Raw genomic sequence first — 27,322 nt, forward strand, 5'->3', positions numbered from 1 at the left:
TCCTGCCCTTTGGGCAGGGGGCTGGACTCGATGATCTCCCGAGGTCCCTTCCAGCCCTAATGTCTATGAAATCTATGAAATCTATGAAGGAACAATGGTAATAAGCTGATGGAGAATAGGTTTAGGTTAGAGATCAGAAGGCAATATTTTACAGCTAGGGTGGTCAAAATCTGGAACCAAGTTCCCAGGGAAGTGGTCCTCGCTCCTGCTTTGGGCAAATTCAAGAGGAGGTTGGATGATCACCTGTCTGGGGTCTTGTGAACCCAGCATTAAGTCCTGCCTGTGGCAGGGGGTCAGGCTAGATGATCTGTGCAGGTCCCTCCTGACCCTAGCTACTATAAAAACGTCTATAAGTTCTAATTTAGAGACTCTATCCCTAACTCCCCTACTCAGTAACTACATATGCCCCTTTGCTCCAAGAATCTGCTGAATCCTTTTTTGAATCTGTGTAAATTGTCAGCCTCCACAACATCTGGTGGCAATGATCCACATTTCAATTACATGCTATGTGAAGAAGATCTTCCTTTTGTAGGTTTAAACTTACTACCTACTACCTTCTTTTTATGACTCCTAGTTCCTGTATTGTGAGAGACAATAAATAATAAATGCCTATTTACTTTCTCTTCACCATTTAGTAAACCCTTAACAGGGCCCCCCCCCTTGAGCCTCTCTTTTCTAAACTCAATATGCCACATGGCTGTCAGTCTTTAGTCTCGCCTCACATGGAAGCCCCTCCCTACTAGGGCTGCGCGACACAGCACCATTTCATTTTGACTTCTGTTTTTCCATTTCGATGGGACAGCATTTCATTTCAAGCTTAGTTTCAAAGTACTGTTCCATTTTGTTTTCTCAAAACCGTTTCACTGTTTTGACGTTTCCCCCATGGGCTATAATGGGGAATCACAAAACTGCCTGTAACTTTGTCATTTCTTGCCTGATTTGAATGAAAACAGCAGGGATGGTAGCCCCTGCTGAGGTTACAAAGCCTGTCATGTTTCAAGGAGATAGGTGCAGGGGTTTCTGGGAAACTGCACCTCAAGCTGCTGACAGGCAAAACTTGTGATGTGTGACTGTGTGTGTTAAGGCACGGCTGTTTTTCTCTCCCTCCCCCAGAGCACTGGGGTTGGAAAGGACCTCAGGGAAGGATCACAGCTACACATGTCAATATCAGAGCAGTCCTTTCCCCTTCTTCCTCTTCCCTCTCAACTTTTTGTTTCCCTGAAAGCAAGCCCAGCTTCAAAACTTGAAATGTTTCAAAACTATCGAAACATTTTGAGTGCCCTCATTTTATTTCAAGGCTGTTTCAAAGCCTTTTGTTTTGATTTTGCTGTTTCAAGCTTGAAAAAAGTCAAAACAGTGTCAAAACGAAACACCTGGCGACATTTTGCACAGCCTTACTCCCTACCTTTACTCATCCTTGATGCCCTTCTCTGGACCCTCTCTAGTATTTCTATATCCTTTTTCAGGTGTGAAAACCAGAACTAGCACAGTATTCAAGGTGTGGACACACTGTGGATTTATAAAGGGGCATGATGATACTTACAGTTTTGTTTAAATTTCCCTTCTTAACAATCCCTAACATTTTGTTTGCCTTTCTGATGGCTGCTGAGCACTGAGCTGATATTGTCAGTGAACTGTCCACAGTGACTCCCAGATTGCTTTCCTGTGTGATAGCAGCTAATGTAAAGCCCATCGTAGTGTAAGGTTGGGATCCCTGATTCTAATAAAACCTCTTGCTATGCATACCACACGTGGTTCAAGCATCTGGTGTAGATGCCAGGTTGGGACCAACAATCAGCTGATGGTCCTAGTAGTCCCAGACTAGAACTGACAATCAACTGATCATGGGTTCCAGCCCTGAAACTCCACTGCGGCCAGTCCCAGCACCCCGTGCACCAGGATGTCAAAACAAAATCTGCACACAATTTTTTAAGTTCCCAGCATGCCATGGCCTTGGGATGTAGGAGAAGTTTTGTTGCACATGCAGTCCTCGTGCACAGGGACCCCAGGATTGGGGAACTTCTCCCCAGTCACAGGATCTCCTGCCTGGAAAGTGCCAATTGCCTTGGTCTGAAATTCCCTCTGAGCTGCAGGGTAAGGCAAGCAGTTTGCCAGGTTCAGGCTCCGTGCTATCCAGCACCTGCTGATGGACTCCACCCATTCAGCACCCCAAAAACAGCAGTTGCAGATCTATTCAGGGCTGAAGCACATGGCTGTCAGGCTGTCAACACAAGGAGAGCTGTCAACCAAGCCCTGCCATTCAGCTGACATCCAGCTCCCTGGAGGGGACTACCCTGCCACACATCCAATTGAAGACATGATGGAAACCAGGCACAAAAATACTATGTATATTTTAAGAATAAATTTTGTGTCTCATTTCCTTTTTTGTCACAGCATTACTTGCCTGAATGTGTCGCTGGGTTACAGCATTATTAACAGGTTAATTGTGTGTTAAGTGTAATGGTTGCAGGAGACCTACAATCTAACATTCCTGAGCTCAATTCTGCTGCTAAAAATGTGGACAAGAGAGTTCTCTGAAAACGATATAGAACAGACCACTTCCAGTGGTAAATAAAAGATAAGATGGAGAGATCAGATGGTTTGATGAGATATGCAAGTCCTATGTTACCATAAATGAGTACCTTTCAAAAAAATGTATATAAATAATAAAATAAATGGCGACTAAAAAAGTTTACATTGATGAAACACCTTTCCACCCAAAATATTTTAAGCTACTTCACAAACAGTATACATGCACTACTGTTGACATGCAAAGTACACTTGGAGGAGTAAAGAAGAGTGTTCTCCAGGATACAGTAGACCAGATTGATGTACATTTCTCCATGTGCACATTCTTGGTATCTATACCATTTTAAAGAAGTGCAATTCTGCAGAACCAAGATTTCTGCACTGATTTTCCCTATTGCATCACTAAAGTGCTGTCTTGGAAAACAGAGATTAAAAAAAATATTGGTTCAAACAGTCAAAGGCATACATTTTAAGTATAAGTATTAAATTTGAAAAGTGCACTGATGAAAACCCACTACAACTTTTTCAGATTAATTCTTTCTAACACTGTAAAAGCAAATGATCTACACTAAAAAAAAAAAAAGAAGAAACAACAGATTTTGCGTTAGATAGACCTGTGTTTCTCAATCAGGGTGCTGCAGAACCTTAAGGTGCCTTGAGAATATTTTAAGGGGCAACTGGGTACCATGCAATGATAGGTCTGCAAACTTGATTCACATGATAAACCCAGAGGTTTCAAATAGAAATCCATAGTATCAAAAACATTCTGCCCTGTTGTGGTATTTCTGAGTTCTTTGCAACAGGAGAATTGCTCTATTACTTTTTCTATAGTCAAAGAAGTCAAAACTAAGAGCCAGCATTTTCTGAAGTGTGCTTTGAGTCCAAAAAAGCTTTCAAACCACTGAGATGGACAGATAGGTCACAATATTTATTACATGCAGCTTCCTCAATGAGCAATTTTTATCTATCCAATTAAACATGCACCATATTCCATTACACAAGTTTTAAAAGCACAATGCATTTAAATACCCGAATCACTCGCTGACCCCTGGTCATTAATCACAGTTGGGAGTCCTGGGATGGGTTGGGTGGAAAGGTACCAAACAGCGTGTAGAACATCAGTTGCATGGATTCTGTTGTGATCTGTGACAAATCAAATGATACTCATTAAAACATGCCGATTATTTCTAACAGAGGGTGGAGAGCACCATCTAGTGGATCGTGTGGTGAATTACTTTGAAGTGTCTTCAAGGAAAATGATGCCCCCATTACAACATGTGAAAATGCAGTTTTACTTTATAATTTTGTGAGCAGTCACCTTTAATTTTATTAGTAGACTGAAGCAGCAGGGGATTTTTTACCACCAGCCAAGGAAGAGGAGAAGTTACAGCTCCCTCCAAACAGAAGATAGAAAAGCCTTTAGCTCAAGAAGAACACTGTTTCCAACTGTACATCTTCACTCCATTCCATACAGTCTGCTACTCATGTACCACATGGTATACACACAAGGTGAAATCCTGGCTCCTCTGAAATCAGTCAAAACACTCCCATTTACTGCATACAGAAGGCTGGGATTCTATCAGGTCTCTAATAACAAGGGCTGTAACAGGTAGCATAGTTACTTCACCTGAGTTAGCATAGCTCATGTGAGAATGGGCATACCACAACACTCAGGATGTGCACATTGCACAGATAAAAGTGTCTCCTATCTGAATTTTAGCCCAAGTTCTTTACCATGAGAGCTAATTTACCTGCTTGACAGTGTTAGAGCCCAAGTTCTACTATAACCTTGGCTGTGACCTACACTTTGCAGTGATGATGCACAAAATTAATTGGACATTGACTGAACTCCAGTAATGAGTCCTTCTGCAATAGACAACTAGCTGCAAAAACATCCTCGGAGTATCTTCACATTGGGAACCATGGGATATGCCTATACTCTCAACTCAGCAGTGGTCACTGCTCTAGAGGTAATTAAAGGATGAAATTCAAGGACACCTGAAGGCCAATCTGAAGAAATGTGATATTAACCATCAATTTCTGGGACACCTGAGTACCGAATTGCTCTCACAGGTGTCATGTTGTAGAACCAGGCCTTGATCATTTTGGCAAACTCACCTCACTATGGAAGTAGATAGATGAGAGAGACAATGAGGAGAACTGTGACCTGACATCACCACGATCTACTCCTTGGAACTATATGCTATACCTGTAGTCAAACATGCAGATCCCAGATCAGCTTCCTTAGTCATCCACAGACACACCAGTGACTTCCCTATTTACTGGAAGACCAAAATCCACATATCAAGGGACTGCCATCACTGCCACTGACCATGGAATATGCCCCCAGACACATATAGGCAAGTCCAGGAACTCTGAAAACACTAATGCAAGTCTGGCTTCACAGTGGACATCTCACATCTGGGCTTGGCTTTCTAGGGTGCTTAGACTCTAAAGCCAATCAGCTGAGCTAACTGCAGGGTAGATGTACCCCCTATCTGAACAGAGTAATTTGTCAGGCAGCTGCTGAGCTGTAGTCTAAAGCTGTATCACCAATATCCCAGGTATGAGCTGTCCTCAAACTTGAAACCACCTCACTTGATCAGGAAAATAGGATTGATTTAATTCAATCTAGAGATTTTAGCGTGTAAATGGGTGATGATGATGATGAGAGCTGCTCCTGCTAACCTAATGAAGAAAAGACCTCAAACAGATTTCACTCTGATAACAACTTCCAGCTAAGCAGCAAGAGATAAGAAGCCTTCAGAATTTGAAGGAATTGAAATGTACTGTTATCTTCAGGAAATAATAACTCCCACCCCACCCAGGACAGTCATGATCATGAAAACTATTCCCCCCAAAATAGACATTATCAAGGACCTTAGGTCTGAAAAGTGAGTTATTTCAATGTGAATTAGGTGCCTATAGACTCTGAGGATACGGCCTTCAGGTGTCCTTGATTTTTCTAGGTTTTGGCTTGCAGCAAAATAGGCCTGAGACACCTGTTTAAGCATGAAGCTTGCATGGCAATTAACTCAAATAAGCCATGATTGTGCCAGGGAAAAGTGCTAATTTAGATATTTAATAGGTACTTAAAGTGGGACAATGAGCTTGTACGTTTTTAGGATCCCAGGATTAAAATCTTTGTTCAGGGATACACTGATCATCTATTTGTATCCTAAAAGTAAAATCCTATTCCATCTAAGAGGTGTCTACGTGTGATCTTGTTCTATGCTGCTTGAGTTAGTAATCAGTTATAATCAGTTATAGTGGGAAACAAAACCAGAAGGTGGGGGAAGAAGTTTCTCTCTACGGCTGGAAACAGATATCTCATTTGAGGCAGCCCTGATTGATCTAAGTCAAAATCGGGGACAAAAGAGGAGTGGCACAGTCCTTTATACATAGCACTTTCAGACAGTAGCTGGGGAGAGCATTGAGCCTGACAGGCTTGTTCCTGGAATGATTGGCAATTAACCTGAATGAGCTGCTATTAATTAACAGACATATATAGCTCTAAGGAAAAAGTGTTAGTATGTTTTATATTGCTTATTTCACAGGTACTTAAAGGGGGACCATGGACTGGTACATGGAACAAAAGGCTTTCTCCTGAGAGAAAAGTAATGTCCCTTTATACCCTAGGAGAGGCAACTTGGGGAAACAATCAAATCAGGCTTGTTGGAAGCAAGTTACATACTATGTTCTGTTGTTTAGGTTGCTAACGAATGATAACAATGGCTAAGAATCAGAATAATTTTAACCCATATGTATATATTTCATTCACGTACATGGTGGGGAATTCTATAGCCTGTGCATTGGAAAGCCTGATGCAAGCACCAGTTTATCAGATACATGCTGAAGGACAACACTTAACTTATTTACAGGACTAATTTTCAATTAGTGACCTGGGCCCATATCTTCAATGGTATATAGACATCTAATTCGCATTGAATAACTCACTTTTAAGTAAGACACAGGCTGTGTCTACATAGCCTCCCTGTTGAGACTGGGACTACTGTTGAGAAATAAGCCCTACTCACCCACTCCCACTGTGTGTACTCAGGACTGGGAATTAGGCTGAACAGAGAGCTCAGAGGTTCAAACCTAAGGTCATGCTCTAACATCATCCCTGGGGTGCTCCTGAGGCACAGTGCTGAACAGTATTCCCAATATTGGCAGGGTGGTAGTAGTGGCATGGACATAGACTCCCAAATGCCTAAAGTCACTTCGAAAAAGTCTTGGGCTCTATAGTCAACCAGCCATAGCAACTCTGAATGGATCAATGCTTAAGTATTTTAAAAAGTATGTGAGTGATAGTCAAAAGGTGGTAAAGAAAATACAGCCCATGAAAGAATAAATAACTACTGGGAGAAGGAAGGACGTATTACAATTTTTTACTGAAAAATGAAAATCAGTGATCCTGAAAAATTTATTCCTATTTATCCAGGAGCTTTACTTACAAGGTATGTCTCGGTACCCACACTCCAGTGCGTGAAAGTAGTTCATGAACTCCCTCACTGGAATTTTAAAGGTTTCAAACAGACCCATATCTTCAAAAAGCTTGTATGATACCTGAAAAAAGTAAAGCCAACATTCTGCTAAGTACACTAAAATGATACCAGAATGAAAAATTAGAGATGACTATAACTAAGTCATGTGATGCACTCCCCCCTTCCATGTATGAGATTGTTCTTACAACTTTTCTCAAGTTTGTAATGGTAACCAGCGCTTCCACTGAGCTACACTTTTAGCCATAAGCAGCCCCAAATGTTCTAGATACCTCGTTAAAAAACAAAGGCATGAATAATACACTCTTTGTGACTTTTCAGAGGTACAAATAAAAATGTGTGAAAAGCTCCTTCATGGTTTCTGTCCCAGAAAGCATACCAAAACAAAAACCATTTCTATCATTTTAGCAGACAAGCAGTAAGCAGGGGATTTTAGCAGTAAGCAAGGGATGGGAAGAGGAAGGCAAAGCTGACATATATGGACAAACATTTGTGGGTCTAATGATCAAAATCTTGCAGGTGAAATGACAGAAGTAAATGTTCAGAAAGCACAACTGAAGTAAATGAATTCTCAAGTAGCATTTGTCTTAGAAAACAGGATTGCAAAAAATTTTCATGGAAAATCATGGAAAAATGCATAAAGACATGGTAAATGAGGAGTCAACATGGCTACTGGAGTGGGAAGTAATGGTGGGATGAAAACATTAATAGAGAATTAGGAAAAGAGACCATATCAGGTCTCAGATGGTGCAGATAGGGATACTGGATGTGGGGGCATGAAGAAAACAAGCATAGTCTTGAGATAAAGTGCAACAGGACTTAGTAATATGTTAAATTTATTCAGCTTTCCTCATTAATCAGTTTTGAACCACTCTAATAATTTCCCTTGCTGTTCTCTGAACGTCTTCCAATTTATTGCTGACTTTCTGGTAATGAGATACTTAGAACCACTATATTTAGTTTCACCATAGCTGTATTGATGAAGGTCTTCTGTCTCTGTTCCATGATATGCTGTATCTGTCTATCATTCCCCAAATCATTTTGGCTTTTGTTTCCATGTAGCACATAAAAAGAGCCTAAATCAGACTGCAGTCTACCTTTTCATTCAACATGTCAGTTGTATGAAACAGGATTTGCAGTCAATACCACTAAGGATGTAGTACCCAAACCTGAATTAACTGAAATGTTGAATAACATTGTACATCACAATAGAAAGTGGGATCTGAGATGACAAATGTAGGGTCCAAATCTACACAATAACTTCATATCTTTGCATCTGACTTCTGGTCTTAAGTTCTCTTCCTCAGCAAGTGACAGTTTTCATGTACCCCAATTCCTAGTCCCTGTTCTCCCTTCCCTCATCCTTCTACCAGACTCCTTGGTCCCTGTCTACTCCCTCTGCCACATCTCCATTCTCAGAATTGGCTTATGTCCCTTCCTCCATACCAGCAGCAGGGTCAGGTGAGACAGAGCTCCTTGCTTTCATGAGCACACTTCACAGCAGCCTACAGCTGTATGGAGTCATCAGAGCTTCCAGCAGCAAAGCTCTATCAAGCTTCTACTGCAACAGTGAACTCTTGATTTGCCAAAATTTACAAATTGGTCAGTTCTATCTGGCTTTTCACATGGAAGGGCAAAGGGTGATCTCTGATGCAGAAAGATAGGAGGTGAGGAGGTCTCAAGGGAAAAAAAATAGCAGTATATTTTAGTGGGTGCAAAACAATGCATTTTCTTGACTAGCTGCTGTCTTAGAGACATCCAAACCTTTTCAGCTAAAATAAACATGCACAACATTAAAAAAAAATACAAAAAAGTGGCCTGAGGCATACACTTGCTTGTAAAACTTTAGCCCAAACAGTGACAGTTTGGACAAGTTGTAAAAGCCACGGAGATCAGGGCCTCAAAGTAAAAAGTTTCAGGCAACTTCGACCCATGGCATAACCCTACCTATTAAAATGAGATCAGTGAATTTTGTTCTAAGGAAGCAAGTATTTTGTCCTTGTGGAGTTGTAAAAGAAAGATAGAAAATATTTTAATGTCATTCTCATTTATGAATAACCCATGTGTAGCAGGACAGTTCATGGGGTGGCACCCCCTAATCCTGCCCACATTTCTGGTCTCTATGCAACACCGTCCTCCCCCTAAGACTGGTTCTCTCACCTGCCATACCTTGGTGCTCTTTGATATTAATTGGGAGGCTGCCCCCGAGTCCTGAAGTGCCCTAATTGGTTCTCGGTCTAACCTGATGTCTCTCGTGATCGCTGTGGGCCCTCTGCCCACTAGCCAAAACAACACAGTTCTCCACAAGTCTCTCTCACACACCAGCAGACCTATTGGTGCCTGGCTGGCACTGAGAGTCAGTAGCCACCATCTATGGCTCTAGTGGCCCTTATTTAAGCTGGCCCCATAGTCATGTCTATACCAGATGCGACTCAGTCGCTGCTTGCCTTCCTGGATAGGCTTCAGCTTTCTTAGCCTACTGGTTACTCTGGCTGTTGACTGCCTTAGGTCCATTGGCTCTGGCCTGGCCTTTCCAGTCTCAGCCTCTTGTTGGCCCCAGGCCACCTTGGTTGCCCTTCAGGGCTCATGCTCTGGCCCTCTTGGCCTCAGACTGCCTCTGTTGCCCCTTCTGGGTTCAGGCTTTGGTTCTCTCAACTTCAGCTTGCCTATGCCTTGTACACCAGCCCCTGGTAGGACTCAACATAGTGAGCTCCTCCAATATCCCTACGGCCTCCTTTCCTCCACGATTAGCCACACCTGGTCCTCCAGTCTAAGCTAGAACAAAAATCTGCAAGTCCCTCCTCTGGGTCATCATACTACATCATACTACATACCTTCCCACATCTAACTCTCCCCACCTTGGGATTACCTGCCATGGCTTGCAGCACCTGCTCCCTACCAGCCTGAGATGGCAAGAACTCTCTCGGTACAGTTCAAAGCTACACTGCCCCAATGCCTCAGGAACCCAGGTTTATATCCCCTGGGCTCTTCCCCCTTCCAGTCAGGTGTTCTCTTGGCCAGCTGCAGGTATGCCCCCTCACCTTAACGGGCAGGCCGCTGCTTAGGCTGCAGCGGTTCCTTTGCTGCCTTCTGACCTACAGCTACTGCCTGTGGCTGTTTCTGCTGCAGTCTCTTCCTCAGAGTAACAGCAGCCCCAGGCTCCCTGTTATACCATGAAAATACCATGACAGGAATTAAACCATCCATCATTTATTTTGGATCAAAGCAGTATAACCCATTCCCTATCATATTTCTAGCTTTGGAAAATTGATGAGTGACAGAAAGGCTCTGTCTGCAAAAAGGCTGAAAGGAGGCTTATCCCCACAGTCTCATTTTAGCACCCTAAAGATAATTCATCTCTTTTTTCACAGAAATGGCAGCTTCCCCCCCACCCCCCAGTTTCTCTCACTACTGGTTAATTGAATAAGTGTTCCCATATAGTAACAGTAGATCAGTTGTTTGGTGGAGGGCAACAAAAATGCTTTGGGGCCTAGGGCACAGGACTTATGAGGAGAGGCTGATGGTACTGGGTTTATTTAGTCTGGAGAACAGAAGACTGAGAGGAGGATTTAATAGCAGCCTTTAACTACCTGAAGGGGGGTTCCAAAGGGATAGAGCTACACTGCTCTCAGTGGTGGCAGATGACAGAAGAAGCAGCAATGGTCTCAAGTTGCAGCAAAGGAGGTTTAGGTTGGATTTTATGAAAATCTCTCTCACTAGGAAGGTGGTGAAGCACTGGAACAGGTTACCCAGAGAGGTGGCAGAATCTCCAGCTTTGGGGGCTTTTAAGACTTGGCTTGACAAAGCCCTGGGTGGGATAATCTACTTGGGGGTGGTCCTGCTTTGAGCAGGGGGTTGGACTACATGACCTCCTAAGGTCCCTTCCAACCCTAATCTTCTATTATTCTATGATCATGGTAGTATTAATATGGTTTTTTTAAGGATAAAAAGAAATGAACTTTTATCCCTTTCCAGATATTTTTTTCTGGCAAGGGGTTTGTACAGAAAGAAAGATGAAACAAACAGTGAAAAAGATTTGTTTTTTGGAGTATTTAAATTCCTGGTAACAGTGATCTATGATGCCATGGCAATCAACCACGGTCCTGGATCGAGGACAAACATCAGCAAGGACAAAGCCTTATTTTTGAGGAATGTTATTAGATAAAGATGGTGATAAAGAAATATGAGTGGTATTGCAGAAACAAGAATTTAACTTTTTTGTTAGAACCTATTGGGATTGCTTGTGTACACAAGTCTATTTTAATAAACCAGAGTTTGAATGAGAGCTAACCAATAGTTCCTGTTACTTCGCTGCATCTTGCCCTATCAGCTCTATTGGGCAGAGATCAAGAGCTCATGTATTTTCTGTTCCTTCCACTGAGGAGTAGAGAGTTATATTTTTAGAAGGTATCCATATATTCATAAGCATAAAGAGCAGTCATTACATTAGATTTGAATATTGGATACCAGACAGCCTTATTCAGGTGCTATATAAGGGGGAGGAACTGGTACTAGAAAAGAACCTATTGAACCAATGAGAGCTGAAGCACGACTTGCTGAAGTCTTGAAGTTCCTTTCATGGATAATGGTCTTCCTGTGACCGTGATACCTGACATGTCTGATGCAGTTCTCATAAATAAATAAGGAAGAATGTGATTACTGACAGGAAATATTAAGATAAGCACAGATACATTTTCCTTTTCTCAAGAGATGTCTACAGCTCTTTCTGAAGATATGGGAACCCAAACAAATTACCATGATGTAAATAGGGGTTTATAGCACAGTGGCTTCTCCATGGTAGAGATACTGCTTCATTGGTCAAGGATGATCCGGTAGTCTGTAACTGCTGGCTGCAGGGGGCTGGAATAGATGACCTCATTAGGTCTCTTTCTCCCTACTTTGCTATGATCCTATAATATTAGGAAGGGCAGACAGAGGTCAATACTGTAAGTAAAAAAATATCCTTCTTAGCACACAGAGTTTGAACAAGACAAAATATAACAGATTCTTCAAGAAACAATTAGAAAAAAAATCTCTCCCTTTTCTTTAATATATGTATTGTGAAAATCTGAGATGAGCTACAGTGCTCTTGGCCATCCCTCTAACTTATGCTTCAATGGCTAACAGGAGATTTGTAATGGAAAATCCCTGTGTGTCTTTGGATAACTATAGGCAATCAAGAGTGAGCAGTGACACAAAGAGCTCGGGGCAAGTGTTAGTTTATGAATTTCAGGTTCCTTTCAGAATTCAACATGACTGCTTTGAACAGAAAACATGCTTCTTAAAATCTATGCCACTGGGGACAATGACGGAATCAAAGGGAACCAGAGGGTGGTGGTGGTGGTGCAGAAATAATCTGTTCTGTACTAAGAAACTTTATTATGACAATATAAGAAACAGAACATTGGGAAGGAGCCAAAGATTATGTTCTTAAACTTCTCCAAGTCTAGATTTTTTCTTCATTCTTCTATTCTGTAGATCTCTACTTTTGTGTCTGTCCCAGGGAGACATAAACAGAGGTCCCAGAGCACCCTCTTACAGCAGGACCCGAGACAGGGTTGAGCTGCCCAAAGAAAGAAACAAAAAGCCCCAAAGAGTGGGCTCACTTACCTATTACAGAAAAAGCCAAGCCATGCTGAGAAGAGCCGCTGGTGTGGTTTATCAGCCACTTTTATTTGCAGCCCAGGGCAGTGCTGGCAGATGACATCATCAAAAACCACTACCTGGCTGATTTAAAAGCTGGCAGTGGGGAAACAGGAAGGGAGGCAACCATGCTGGAGCCAGGAGGTGAACCTGCTCCCCAGGCTCCACAATGGCAGGGGGCCAGACAAGGACCCATAGGAAGGGTCCCAGCATGACAGGACAGCTGGGCCAAGGAGGACGGCATTGAGGGATCCTGAAGATCAAAGATGCTGGATCCGTGAGTGGGGCAGGTTGAGACCCTTACCCCGATTTGTTCTTTTCTTCTCTTTGATTTTACCATTTAGAAGGGTGCACAGAGCCCAAACCGGGGAAGGTATCCATGAGCACCCCTCTGGATCAAAAGGAGGAAAGGAGTCAACATCATGGACTGTGATGTCTCAATAAAGGAAGAGCAGATGCTGAGGTGAGAATGGTCCTGCACTCTGTTGTCACCCGGGGTAAACAGACATCAAGGGATAGGCAAGAAGCATCAAAGGCAGGAGGGAACATCAAGAAGAGAGGCTAGCGGTCCATCATCCAGGTGTCTTGAGGGCTGGTGTATGACTGGGGTGTAGGGGAGGTGGAGCCCCAAGAATGCCCGCAAAGGGCAGCACCTGGTCTGCAAGATTCCACAAGGGAGAGCCCTACCACTGAAGAAAAGAAGATCAAGGCATGGCAGGAGAGTGTTGGTGTCTCCCTTGGGGGTGAACGCAGCCCAACGAACAAGTCCTGGGGACACACCCCACAGACAGAGCTGGGTATGTGCTCTAAGGTCACTAGAGAGTGCCTATATGAGACCAGATGGGTGCAGTGTCCACCAATCTTTCCCTAATATTCTTCAAGCTATCCCGCAACTTCTTCCTCCTTACTTTTATTCCTTTCAATCTTTCCTTCTCTGTGAGACAACCATAAGAAAGAACATGGAAAAAGAAAAGAAATTTGCATTTATTATCTGGATAAAAGTTTCAACAGCACCTAAGTGACATAGAATTCTGTGCCTAGTCTCAAAAGCATTAGGCACTTATGATTAAGTCCAACAACAATGAGACTTAGCTACCACAAGAAATTTCTGAGTCCTGCACAGTTTGTACACCCCAAAACATCTTAAGAATACACATACTGGAATCAGCAGAAATTGACACTGGAGGATTTGTCAACTCTCTCTGTACCCAAGACAGATTATTCATACCAGGCAGCTGCATCTCTCAACAGAAAGGATTTTGGTCAGACCAAAAGCATAGCTAGGAAGGCTGTGTAAAACAGCACTGTTCTATTTCGACTTCCATTTTGACGGAACAGTGTTTCATTTCAAATTTCATTTCGATTTGAAACTGCTGTTCCATTTTGTTTCGTCAAAACAGCTAAACTGTTTCAACGGTGCTTTGACATTTTGATCAAAAGCTATAATGGGGAAGCTCCAAACAGCCTATTAACTTTGCAGCCCAGTATGTTGTTAGCCTTCGCAACATAGGCATACTTTTGGCTTATACTCAGCTTATTGTCCACTGTAACCCTCAGGTCCCTTTCTGCAGAGCTGTTTCTTCACTAATTGGTCCCCAGCCTGTACTGATGCATGGGATTTTTCTGTCCTAAGTGCAGTACTTTGCATTTGTCTTCACTGAACCTCATGAGAGTTCTTTAGGGCCAGTTCTCCAATTTGTCTAGGTCTCTGAATCCTAGTCCTACCCCGAAGTGTATCTACTACTCCACCCAGATTGGTGTCATCTGCAAACTTGCTGAGGATGCACTCAATCTTCCAGGGTGTTGATGAAGATATTGAACAAAACCAGTTCCAGAACCAACCTCCACCTGATACCAGCTGCCAACTGCACACCAAGCCATTAATTACTACCCTTTGAGTCTGATGATTGAGCCAGTTTTCTATCCCCTTTACAGTCCCTCAATATAACCCATTCTTCCTTAGCTTGATTGTGAGAACATTGTGGGAGTCAAGGTATAGCAAGTCCATTGTTCTCCCTACATCCACAGAGCCAGTCATCTCACCATAGAAGGTAATCATGTTGGTCTTGAAATACTTCCTGTTCCTATACCCTATGGGTCATATGCCCTCTGAGTAGCAGCCTCAGCAAAGTTCTACAGGCAGTCTGTCATTGCTGGGTCCAAGGATTCCAATGATTAGAAAATGCTTACTTCCCTTTTACGTAGGATATTTTGAGATGGCAAGGAGGCAACTCAGTGAATGTCTGGAATCTAACATAAGGCTCAGACAGCAAAGCAGTGCCCAGGCTTTAAAGCAAACCTCCTATGTAAAGGTGTTGTGGTTATCTATTTTCAAGCAGAGCCAAGATCATTCATAAGTATTTGTCTCTTCTATGCCCAGTGAAGCAGCAGCACATGGGTCAGCATCAGTGACTTGGATGCTGCCAGAGGCAGCTGGGACAGCAGTGTAATGGTTGCTATTCTTGGTCCCCACTTTCTCCCATTTCTCCCCCACCCCCACACACACTTAGTTATGCTACTGTGGAGATCTAAACATTCATGGCTCCAGGGAAACTTGATATTTCAAATCTTAGTAATAGATCACTGAACCATGGAAGGTGAGATGAAAATAAAACAAGAAGGTAAAAACACTATGAGCCACTACTTAATGAACTGCAATTCATTTTCCTGACAGATGTCCCTCGGTAAAAAAAGGAACAGTAGAGTAATATTAATCTGCAGGAACGACTCTTATGGTTTCATACAGCTAATACAGGTCAAGTTATATTTTAACTCTGAATTTCCAGCACTGAAAAGGGCTCGAGTAGAAGCTTTCAGAATAATTCAAACTGGCAAAAGATGGAAGTGAATGGTGTCCATTTCCCAGTACTGGATTTAGAGAGAAACAGTTTGTTCTTCTAATTGTCAGGAAGGATAAATGTCCAAGCAAGGCATTTAATTATTGCAGTAAGAGAGAAACAAAAGAGACCTATTATTTATTTCCTTCCAGGAAATTATGCTTTCTTGGAGTTCAGATGAACAGGAAGCTTTGGCAGGAGAACTAGAGCTAGTATGGGTGTTAGTTACCCTTGTCTTTCTTTTTTTTTTTTTAAAGATTTCCTTCCATGCCAAGTGTCACTATGTCTCAGAAGTATGCATCACCTGATGGCCAGTCATTTCCTTACTTACTAAAAAATAAATTATGTCAGCTTTGTATCTTTTGCCTGTGTTTGGGGTTGGAGAAGAGATCATCAACCAGGAAGTCTGTTCAGATATGTGTAACTTGGTTATGGATTGCACCCTACCATCATCATTGCTTTTTGATGGTCTAGTTAGAAACAGCTTTGTGTGCTACAATTTAATCAAGCTCATTTCATTTCTTATTCTTAGGAGCAAACTAAAAATAATTCCAACTTGCCATTTATCTGGCAAATAGTGTTGCTTCCCTCTCCCCTTTTCACTGCTTTTTGTTGTTATTTTTTATGCAGAAAGAAATGCTTAAATACTTCATTAATAAATCAAATGCTTCTGGCAGAGCTATTCAAACAAGAATAAATGCTTCCCCTGAACATAGTTTTAATGGATATTCTTTTCAAAAGGAGACTCATTCACATGTGGTCCATCTTCTGGGCATTGCATATTGCAGGCATGTTAACAGTGACCATCAGAGTAGTAACTAAGTAAATGCATATGGGTTACATCAGGGCTGCTCAACGGTGGCTTGCCAGCAGTATGCTATCCCCAAAGAATTAACCTGTGGTCCTGGGGCGCCCAGTCTGTGTGCTGTTTACTCTCTGGATGCTGGTGCTGATGCTTCCATCCCTACTCCAGCATTTGCTTCTTATGTCCACCCCTGGGGAAAGTGTGGAGCAGCATGCAGGGCTCCAAGGGACCCAGGGCCGCTGTGATGCTCAGCACGGAGGTACTAGAGCAACATGCAACCAATGGTCATGCAGCTCACGTGGTGTGCAACTCTGCGGCCTGTGGCCTCTTGCCACTCAGAAGCGGCACAGCCCTTTGTTAGATAGAGATGAAAACCCCAGTGTCCATGTATAGGAACCCTGAAGTCTAAGCTCCCAGGATAATATTAAAACAAATAAGTGAGAGATGAGAATGCTAGTTATAGCAGAAGATATGGGATACCCAGCAAACACTTACAGAAAGGTCTGGCTAATGAAGCAGTTGCTACAGCACTTTCTGCACATGGCCATGCTCAAGTTAGGTGAATTTCTGGCCATCATGAATTCCAGAGATTAGAGATTGCCACCAAACATGCCTTGACTTTGGACCTCAAAGTTTATATTCTGGATGACTTATAAAAAAGGCATCATTTAACCAATAGCAGACCTTAGGTGGAGACTTCTCATACTTTCTTTTTCATATTGTCTTTGCACAGATTTATACTGGTGATGATGATGGGGATGGGAAATACTTTTTAAGCTGGCTGTGAAGGACTTCCCAGGGGCCTATTCACACTTACAGAAATACAGGTTCTCTCAGTCTCGACACTCCAGATTTTCCTAGAATCTGACTCCTAGCCACAATTCCCACCATTTTAATTAATTTCAGGTTTAACAACAGTAGATAGGGAGACAGTGCCAGTTCAAGCTATGTTTCTCTTTTCAAGCTCCATTTCCCCACTTTTTCTAAAGTGCTTCCTCCCCTACAGGTAAGGCTATTAAAGGAGATGAAAGTGCAAATTAAGATGTTAGCTAGCATTGTAGCTGGTTGTGAAGCAGCAGTCTCAGTTTGAGAGCTTTGCTGTTCCATTCTCATACGAAATTTTTCTCTGAATGTCGTACTATCACTGTTAGAGATTTGCCAGCAATGTATTTAAGTGTTTTTCACTGTACTTAGCAAGAATGATTTTTATGGCTGCAGTTTTGTGGGGTCTTTTTTATATAATGTCTAAATCAATTTAACATTCCAAAAATAAGAAACAGACATCTCAAGCAGTTTTAAACATGCTAAGCCAGCATTTGCTTTCTAAACTGGGCACTCTCCTGGAGGCACATGTCAACTCCTCTTTGCTCTGCTTAATACATTTCACATTGAGGTATACAAAGTTAATTTACCACCTTTATTTTCCTTCCTTTGTATCTTTGAAAAAGGAGAAAGAATTGCAGGTGTAATGGTGGAAAGTAGAGAATAAATCACTAATGCTTTTGATTTCTTGTGTTCGGTCCACCTCAAGGAACTTAAAGTTATACTGGCAGCCGATAACGTCAGAAAACTAATCAGTTAAAAAAATTGTGATTTCATTTAATTTATTCACCATTCTCCCTAAGAAAATTCTGTCTTATAATCTAATTTTAGAACTTCTCCCTGTCTTGGGTCACCCATTTACATTAATCTAAATCACTGACATCCAAAATATTGAATGATGAAACTGCAAATAAAGATTTTTTTATAGCTTTCATTTTGGGTCTTTGAATATCACATTAGGGCTGCACGAAGTGTCAGGTGCTGATTCGATTTGGGGGAGATTTGGCCCGATTCAGCAGCTGAATTTCCAAATCCGAATCAAATTAGGGGACAAATTAAAAGGTCCAAATCAATTTGAAGCTTTCTGAATCAATTTGGAAAAGATTTGTAAAGCTTTGGCGATGTGGGCAGTCCCCACTGGTTGCAGAAATGAGCTGGACCTGTACTCCATGCTGGCAAGTAGGGGGCAGGGGAGGGGGAACTGAAGGAGGGGAGGGAGACCATGGGAGGACCCCTGCCAGGCCCCAACCCCTGTCTGCTCCCTCAGCCCCCCCTATGGCTGCTCACCCACCCCAGATCCTGGTTATTTAAAAAAAATGCCCCTACTCACTGGCTGCTGTGATCCCCGCTGCCCCCCTGCCTGGCAGGAGCTGGTGAGTTCGGGCTTTTGTTTGTTTGTTTTTAAGAGCCGGGAGCTGGGGCAGAAGGAGCAGCCATGGGGGGGGTGGTTGGGAGAGAGGACGGGGTCGGAGGGATTGTGACAGAGCCCCCCCAACACAGCGTGAGGTAATGGGGGCAGTGGGGATTACCTCCCCACCAGCCTGGCAGCAGCCGGTGACTGTGGGCTTTTTTTTCCCCCAAAGAGCAGAGGCTGGGCGGGACGGGCTGGGAGAGCAGGCGAGGGATGGGGCCTGTGTGATTTGGAGATTCGGCAGCAGCCATATCTCTCAATCAGATTCGGCCAAATTGATTTGGGACAGAGATTTGAACCACTGAATTAAATCACTGTCCCCGGAATCTGAAGTGAATACTAGATGCTTCGCACTGGCCTAGTCATCATGTCCCATTACTTGGATTTTACCGGGAGACAATTTTTCATCAGATGGCTTAGGAAGTGTCTAATGTAGCAACACCTTCATATGCATTATTTAAAAAATGTGTACTTGTGCCCAAGTGACTCAATATTTGTAGTAGAAACAGGGGAAATAAAACAAAGTGGCAGTGGGGGCGACAGAGTGTCTGAGAAATGGGGACAGATGGGGGAAAAGTTGACGGGATGTAGTTAATTCCATATATTCCATATTAAGAATTACTAAAACACCTATAAAACACAAATGTATAACCAAGAGAGATTTGCGGGGGACTGATTTGTTGGGCCTTCCCTAGAGAACTTGTTTAGGCATAGTTAATAAATTAGTAATTTCTTGTTTTCACTGTATGTTCTTTATTTTTATATAGAATTCCTATCATTGTTGCAAAAAATGCCAAAAAAATTGAATCAAATCTATGTTCATGTCCAACACATTGCAGGGACTTCTAAATATTCACTGCTGTTCTTCTGGCCTTAGAAGACACCTGAAATATTCACAAGCTTGTTAAATGGCAAGGTAGAATCTGAAGTTGCCGACTAGATGGTAGCTCAGCATAAATCCAAATGTCTTACTGAATTCAAGCTGTAACTTTGCTGGTTGTCTTTTGAATGATCTGCATGTTGCTTAATAATTTTCAACCACCAAGGTGCCAAGATTTCATGTAACATTAATCAGCATTTGTTACAGTGAGGTCTGCATAGCGCATTAACCTCTTTAATTTGTGTGTGTTAAGTTCACTGCCTCTCAGTAGCCTCCTGCACGTCACTACACATTGCCTTGTAAAGGGATACTCTATCAGGCAGAACCCAATTTGCTTCTTGAGGATTTGTCCTGAACAGAAATTGCACGTTTCTTTTTTTTTTATGAGCCATAGTCCTTCTAACCAGAGAAGGTGGCTGATTAACTTGTGCCATCAAGAAGTGAACAACAGAGGAGAAAATTCAAACCAAGAAAGTGGTTGTTGAAGTGATGGCAGCCATGCTACATAAATAAAAATTGCATAGTACCTTATTTTACTTATGGCAGCAAATAAAAAGTTGGCAGTTGAAAAGAAACCTTAGGAGGCTCTCTTCCTTTCTTTTAATACATGGGATTAGAAAAATTTTCTGGCAAAGTGCTTACTTTTTAAAAGTAAGGTATCATAAAAGGAGCAAGATATACCTTCCACCCCACATCAACCTTACTTTCTTGCATGGCAATATAAAAGAGAACCATGCTGCAAAGTTTCTGGGTCACTTGCAGCAATCTTAAAGTGATAGCAGTAACTCCTGCATTTGGGAAGCCCACAGTGTTAGATTCTCATAAATCTTCACTGAAGATACAGCAACCCAATATGTACATGCCTACTTTACTTTGAAAAAATAGGCTGTGATAGGGACAGAAAATGATTTTTTAATGGAAGCAGGTTCAAGCTATTCTTTTGGAGTTGTGTGGAAGGATTTCATGATTCCTAAGGCTCAGTGACTTAGAAGGGCCATGGGCCCACCCTATTGTTAAAGCTCAAGTTTTGTCTGTATCCGTCTCTATATCTATACACAGTATAAGGTGCAGGCACAGGCTATCTGTCTGTAAAAAGGAACACACTTCTTACCTGGCTGAGGATTCGACCACATTTCTTCCCTATTTTTTCCACCAAATCAAAGATTGGGAAGTTCCAACTGTTCAGTTGCTCCATTAAGGGATCTAAATTGTCCATGATGAGAGGCTCTGGAGCAAGAATAGGCTTATCCTGCACCAAGAATCAGAAGAAATGCTGGATAATAAACCTAAGAAAAGTCTAACTAATACAATAAAAGTCTATAAATCTAGGGCTGAATTAACTAATGCAAGTTAACTGGTGAAAGTGAATGCTTCCTTATTGAACTTACAACAGAGTTACACCCTGACTTTAGCCACCTTTCTTCATACTTTTTTTAAAACTAGAATTGATTGCAAATATTGAAAATGAAATATCAGGAACTGAATGTTAAAACTACATCAAGGTTACTCACCTTCCTTGTAAAACTTAGATCAACACAGGAAAAAAAAATTCACCTTTTACTTCTCCCTCATGACCTGTTCTAAAATAACAGGATTAAGGCAACAAATTCCCAACTAAAATTACAGCATGTAGATATGAGTAAGAAAGCTCACTTTGATGATGGTTACAATAACAGAAACAAGCCAGCAGCAATAATAAATCTTTTCCCTGCCCTTCTCAAGCAGACATGCTAAAAAAAATTTTAAAAAATCACATATCTTTTCTTTCTCCCTAGCCCCACCACACCCTGGTTATCTCCTCCTTTCCCCATCTATTCATTTTCATTCTCTCTCCACTCCTCACTTTCAAGTAATGGGTCAGGAAAACAAAATGCCAAAATACCTCAATTTCTTCCTCCTGGTATGTCCAACCCTGACCTGACAACTGAAATGAAAAGGAATGGCAAAAGAGTCCCTGTCTCATGGGATTTTTGTTTTATTTTCATTGCATAAAGGGGCTCTGAAAATCTGAATAGATATTCAAAAAGTGTTGCTTGTTCTCATTTATAGCCAAACCAACCAAGTCCAGTAGTCTTTTAAAGACAACTGTCAATATTTACCACGCAGTGGTATCCACATAGTTAGAAGAAATCAATAACTAATATCATATAGCACCTTTTGGCAAATGCATATGCTAACCAAGGTTATATGGTTAACCAGGTTGTTTAAAGTTTGATATGGCTAATCACAGACACAATGCATTAACAGGACACACAAGATTATATCTATTCCTTATAATCAGTTTTCTTTACAGATAACACATGGGCCAAAAATTTCAAAAATTAGTGCTAAAGTTAGGTGTATAAAATTGATATTGAGGCATCAAAATAAGTAGCTTCATTATCACAAGTGCTGGACTCTCAATAGCTTCCACTAGCTTTCAATAGCTAGTTCATGCTTTTGAACATCAGACTGCTTATGAAGATGCATAAGAACAAAGTCTAGACCCTAATTTAATGCAATTATGTATTAAGATCTTGGCCAAGTCTTTTAGACTGCCATATTCTTTTCTTAGTATCTCTAAGTTTATTTTAACACAGTATGCAAGTATTGCTTAAATAAGCTACCTCAGGTGGCAATAAAGGGTGCAATATGATGGCCTCAGGTGCATATGTCCTGCAGACAGAGCCCTTCTGTGTCTGTTCTTTGGAGCAATCTGTCTCATCGTCGTTTTGTACGATGTCACTGCTGTCACTGTTGTTGGTTTCGTAGTCAGAGGTGGCTTGAGCTGGATCATCTATAATCACAACCCCCATTGCTTGTGAGAACAGTAAGAATTGTACTCTTTGACCCGCTGAGTCACACTCTGACTCACCTATGCATATGTTGTTTAAGTAGGTTTGAAATTTATCCTGACACTTTGTCCAGTGACCTTAAAAAATGTAGCCCAGCAGGGTGAGAAACTGGAACCAGAGTGAAGAGTGGACCATTAATAGGATGGGCCAGGTTAAGTAAGATAGATGGAGAAGAAGAAAGATGTAATATTTACATTTTTTTTCACTTTTAAACTGAGTTACTGTAGAGATTTTTTTTTTCAAATCACCCTGGCTTTGTATTTTGTACTACAAATAGTGTATCTTTACCAGATATAGTACACTATGGGTCTGAACCAAAACTCAGCCCTTAATGTGGCTCATACTGTGAGCCCCAGCTTCCTATACATGAGGCAGATTTTACGTTTCTGAGGAGATAGAAAACCCATGCACATTCTGCTTTCCAGAACCTCAGCCAAAAGCACATTCTGAGGTGTAGGTTACATGGAGGAATGTTAGCTATATTATATAAAGAAATATTAGATGCTATAGCAAAAATTGGAAATGAAAGACTATATTCAAATCCAGAAATGTTTTTCTGGTTTAAAATGCATATTTAATGTTTTCTAAGAGCCCATTTTATCACAGCCAGAAGAACATCAGAATTAAATTAAATTCAGGACAGCAACTTCTATAGTTTGTGCCTTACTGGATTATTTACACTTTGAATTGGGTTAGAACAGAAAATAAAATGCTAACTAATGTACAGTTTCTAGTTGCCTGATACAAAATGGCGATCAATACACAATTGCCTTAGTGAGGCTTTTGTTATATTATCTGGATGATAAATTAGTATGTAATTACCAATGGTCACATAATCCTCTTCAGCAAAAACAGTCCAGAGGAGGTGGCCAGGTGTCAGTGAAATTCAGGCAATTAAACTTGTAGGATTTCTCTAGATTGCTTGGTTTGGAAAGGGGGAATGAGGTTTGTATCTACACAGAACACTGGATCTCAGAGAAATCAGTCACGAGCACAGGGCAGCTTTGTGTGGCTCCCAGGACAGCTGCAGTCGTCACCTCCCATATATTTATCATTTGCTTGATGAAGATTTAATGGAGCTGGGCACTGCTAAACCTGGAAACTGCCCTTAAAGAGGGATTTCCTGGTTTATGGTGCCAACCTGCTGTACCTTGTGCCTGTCAGGAGCCAAAAGTGACTTGGGTTTTCATGACTTAAGAAACATTAACGATTCCACAGAAATCTCAAAGAATCCATGAGGGTGGAGGTGATATGTTTCTACCCAGCCCCCTTTCATTTAAAGATCTCTGGACGGACCCAAAGAGACTGATTAAGAAACTGACACCCCTTGACATCTACTTCTGTCCCTGGGAAAGAGGGGGGGGCTTAAGGAAATGGCTTTGGTCTGGTATTGCTATTGATATAAAAAGGAAGTATAAAAGTCATTCTTGTGGTCTCAAACACATACATTTTCTATGTAAAGAGAGACAGAAGCATCTACGCGCTCCATCAACATCTCTTATATTTTAGAAGGAAGAACTATTTTGAGTCAGAATTACCTGTTCTGTTCAGAGCGTGTGTTGTTGTTCCATCACCTTGATCCAGTGTCGCATTGCCAGAATCTCTCTGGTTATATGGTCTGCCACAGCTGAAACAAGTACCAAAGAGCATGTCAAAAATCAAAGAATCATGTAATTGAGCAAGGAAAAATCTTGTACTCTGCTGCTAAAACAGGATTATACTCTGCAAAGGGATCTATGGTACTTTGTTCAGTCCAGGACAGATTCACAGGGATGCTCTGACGTTTTGTTTCATGACAGTAATGTAAACAGTCGCCATAAAACTTGGATTGACTAGATAAATCAGAGTTATTGCTGGTTTATGTTGCCAGACTGTTACAAAGAAGCTGGAGCATAGGCTAAATTTGATTAATCGGGGAGATTTTAAACATTTTTCCAAATCTATAGTATAAAAATGCAAGTTTAATATACAGCAAAATTACACGTTAGAAGTTAATTCAGAAAGAGTAAGAGGAAAATTTACCAGGAACCAGAGTAGTCTTAAATGACTGAAGTCAAATGAATCTAAAATGGTTAGAGGATTTCTCCCTCCTGCCTTTTTCTAGAGATACACATATCTTTTTAAAGTAAAGTAAAAAAATATCATTCCTTCAGTGGCAATACACCAAGATGTTTTGCACAATTTGTCATAGGAACAACTGGTGCTCAAATAGTTAAATAAGTGTGAGAGGAGAGGACAGAGTATGCTTCCTAATCCCTAAAGAGTGGAAAAAAGAAAAACAATGACACAGAGGCCTTTTCAGATATTAACTTCACCTGATAACCTTTTAAGTGTGAGGACACACATTATGATGAATCCCAACATTATAATTGGTATCATCATGCTGAAAAAACAGTATAAGTACTGAACTGTTACCAAACCCTTAAATGCTTTATTGAACTTGAGCTAGAATAAACCTACTGTATCTACCTTGTTTAGAAATTCAGCAATCTTAAAAGTGAAATGTACCAAGGTAGTATGATGTACCCATGTTAGACTGTGTCTCGTTTTCCCTTACCTCAGTGTCTTTAATTATCGTTTCCTTCAATATTGGTTCTTATTTAGGTCAGACTAATAGGATTTTAGTTTATCAGATCACCTTCCTACTGCAATTGCTGATGTCTGTGGTCATTAATCAGTGACTTGCCTAAAACCACATTGAAATCTTGTGGCAGAGAATTCAACACATCTTTTGATCCTAGGTGAATTCCTAACTTCAGGGTCAATTTTCCTCCATTTATGCAGGACAGAGGTCTATTTTTACTCAAGAAAAATAACTTACCTTAAGTTATTTTTCTTGAGTAAAAATAGACCTCTGCCCTGCATAAATGGATGACTTCTACAGCAATGGAGATGTGCAATACTTTTTGCAGTGGAGATGGCTAATGAATGATTTTTACAGCAATGGAGATGTCCAATACTTTTTCCAAGCTTTTCCTGTCCTAGCTTCTTGCATAAGCACAACATGTTTAGCAGCTGAACAGCAGTCCTACAAAATTACAAGATTTATACTAGTTATTTAACACAGTTGGAATCTATGCTAGGAATCAACTTTTGCATGGATTCCACTGCACTGAAGAGGAACTGATTGAAATCCAAGCCCTGGTGGTTGAATAAGGTTAATAATAATAATTAGCAGCATGTTCTGCAGCTCCATGCACCTCACATGGTTGACTGGCTCTGAAGAGATTTAAAAAAAAAATCTGGATCCATTTCCATGCAAAATGCAAGCACATATGTATTATTATACATAAACTCCAAAGTAAACACACATATATCTTTTAAATTTATAAACAAGACCAAACCATCTGTTACCACAAATTCTTTTTTTCATTATTTCTTTGTCCTGGATGTTCCATAACTTCATCAAAACAGAAGCAACCTATGAAGAGAAGCTTTGGCTGGCGGTACGTCATGAGATCTTTCCCAATAGCAATAGTGAGAGAACAAGCATGTCTATGTATTGATCCCCCTGCTTGTCTCCTCCAAAATAATGCATTGTGCTTATATGCTACATACAAATTACTATCTTAAAACCATTAGAGAATTTGCAAAATTGACCAGTCCAATCAAAGAGTGCCAGTTTAAACTTGTTTCAGCATCCCTCTATATACAAGATCATGAAATTAATGGCAGCACTATAACACACAATATTTTTATTAGAAGACTCTTGTTCCATTCAGTTCACAGGCTAGATGGTGATCATTTAATTAATAGTTACCAAATGTTTCATTTTACCTTCATTATTCAATGTGTGGCTTTATCTACTTTTCAAACGCTGTTGTGGAAACAAAATTATTAAATTTCCTCACAGGCTTCTCTGCAATGTTTCACAAATACCCCTAAAATGTCAAGGCATCATGGGCAGATCTTAAATTTTGAAAAGTGGGAAGCAGAAGGTGAGGTGCATCATCACATATGAAACAACACATCTTTTTTCCAGATTAAAAAAAAAAAAACTAGAATATTTACTGGGCCTAAGGTTGTAATATTCAGTTTAAGATTAAAGCAAAACAAATAAAACTTCACTGAAATGAATTAAAAATAATCTGTAGGACTGTGAAAGGGACTGCAGGACTGTAAAATAGGCACTTCATTATCAAGAGCAGCTAACAGACAGCACAATTGCAAAACACAGGATAGCTTGATTGGTGAACTATCAAGACCATTAAAAAGAAAAGAGTCATTAACATCTGTGGAATGAAGAGTTTAGAAGGGATCAGGTAGATTATAATTAGCTATGAAGTCAATTGACTCTCAGCACTGACTGGAGTAGAAATGCTGCTGCTGCTGCTGCTGGCAGGCAGTTGGTTTTAAACTTCGGGTGGACCAGGAATCAAAGGGGGTGCAAGTATACTAGTGGACCCTTCCTGGGTCTGCCCCTGGAAGGCATTATCTCCATTTACATAATATAGTATCTTGTGCTATCAAAAAACAATTCCCACTGAGGTATGATAAGATAGTATGACAGAAAAACCTATACCCTCAGTAGCATTCAACTGCTTTTACCATAAGGCTATTCCATATCTTCCTTGCCTTGTTCATTATATCCCTTTCAATTTCCCTGACAAATTAAGCAGAGGCTCTGTAGAAAGCAGCTTCCTACAGAACTCTGACTTATCTCTGGAGCAGGTTCATCCCTAAAACTGAACCAGGTAGGCAATGTCCTCTGGAGAAAACAGGACATGATTTAAGGGTGGTATCATAATGCTTATACAGATGAGGGCCTAATTAAGGTAATGGAAACTACTTCAGTTGAAGGATTTCTCACCTTCTTAAACACTGTTTTGTGCATGTCCTTTCACAGTATATACAATCTTTAAAATATTCATCTGTTGCTCTTTCCCCCCTACCCCCATGCAAAATTTCCAAGGTTGTAATTGGAGGTATGTCCATTGAGCAACCCTTGCAGAGCCAGCAGACCAAGCCACTTAAGGGAACCCACCCCTGCCCCAGCCCTGGCACAATCTGTGGGCAAGGCAAGAGCCCCCAAGGGCACACTTGCCTGCCTGTACAC

The 27,322-nt window shown here is 41.1% G+C and overlaps 1 protein-coding gene across 1 annotated transcript in view; it reads right to left on the minus strand.

Annotated features, from left to right (window-relative positions):
• Nucleotides 1-27,322, minus strand: part of PDE3A (phosphodiesterase 3A) — a gene marked incomplete at its 5' end in the record, with an annotated part of 372,180 nt that overhangs the window by 24,798 nt on the left and 320,060 nt on the right. The window contains 5 exons of the mRNA XM_019543875.1: nt 3,559-3,672; nt 6,987-7,098; nt 20,544-20,681; nt 22,039-22,208; nt 23,805-23,893. Of these exons, the coding sequence (XP_019399420.1) occupies nt 3,559-3,672; nt 6,987-7,098; nt 20,544-20,681; nt 22,039-22,208; nt 23,805-23,893 (623 nt within the window). The remainder of the gene's footprint in view (nt 1-3,558; nt 3,673-6,986; nt 7,099-20,543; nt 20,682-22,038; nt 22,209-23,804; nt 23,894-27,322) is intronic.

The sequence above is a fragment of the Crocodylus porosus genome, unplaced genomic scaffold (assembly GCF_001723895.1).
Source record: "Crocodylus porosus isolate Cpor-Errol unplaced genomic scaffold, CroPor_comp1, whole genome shotgun sequence".
NCBI lineage: Eukaryota > Metazoa > Chordata > Crocodylia > Crocodylidae > Crocodylus > Crocodylus porosus.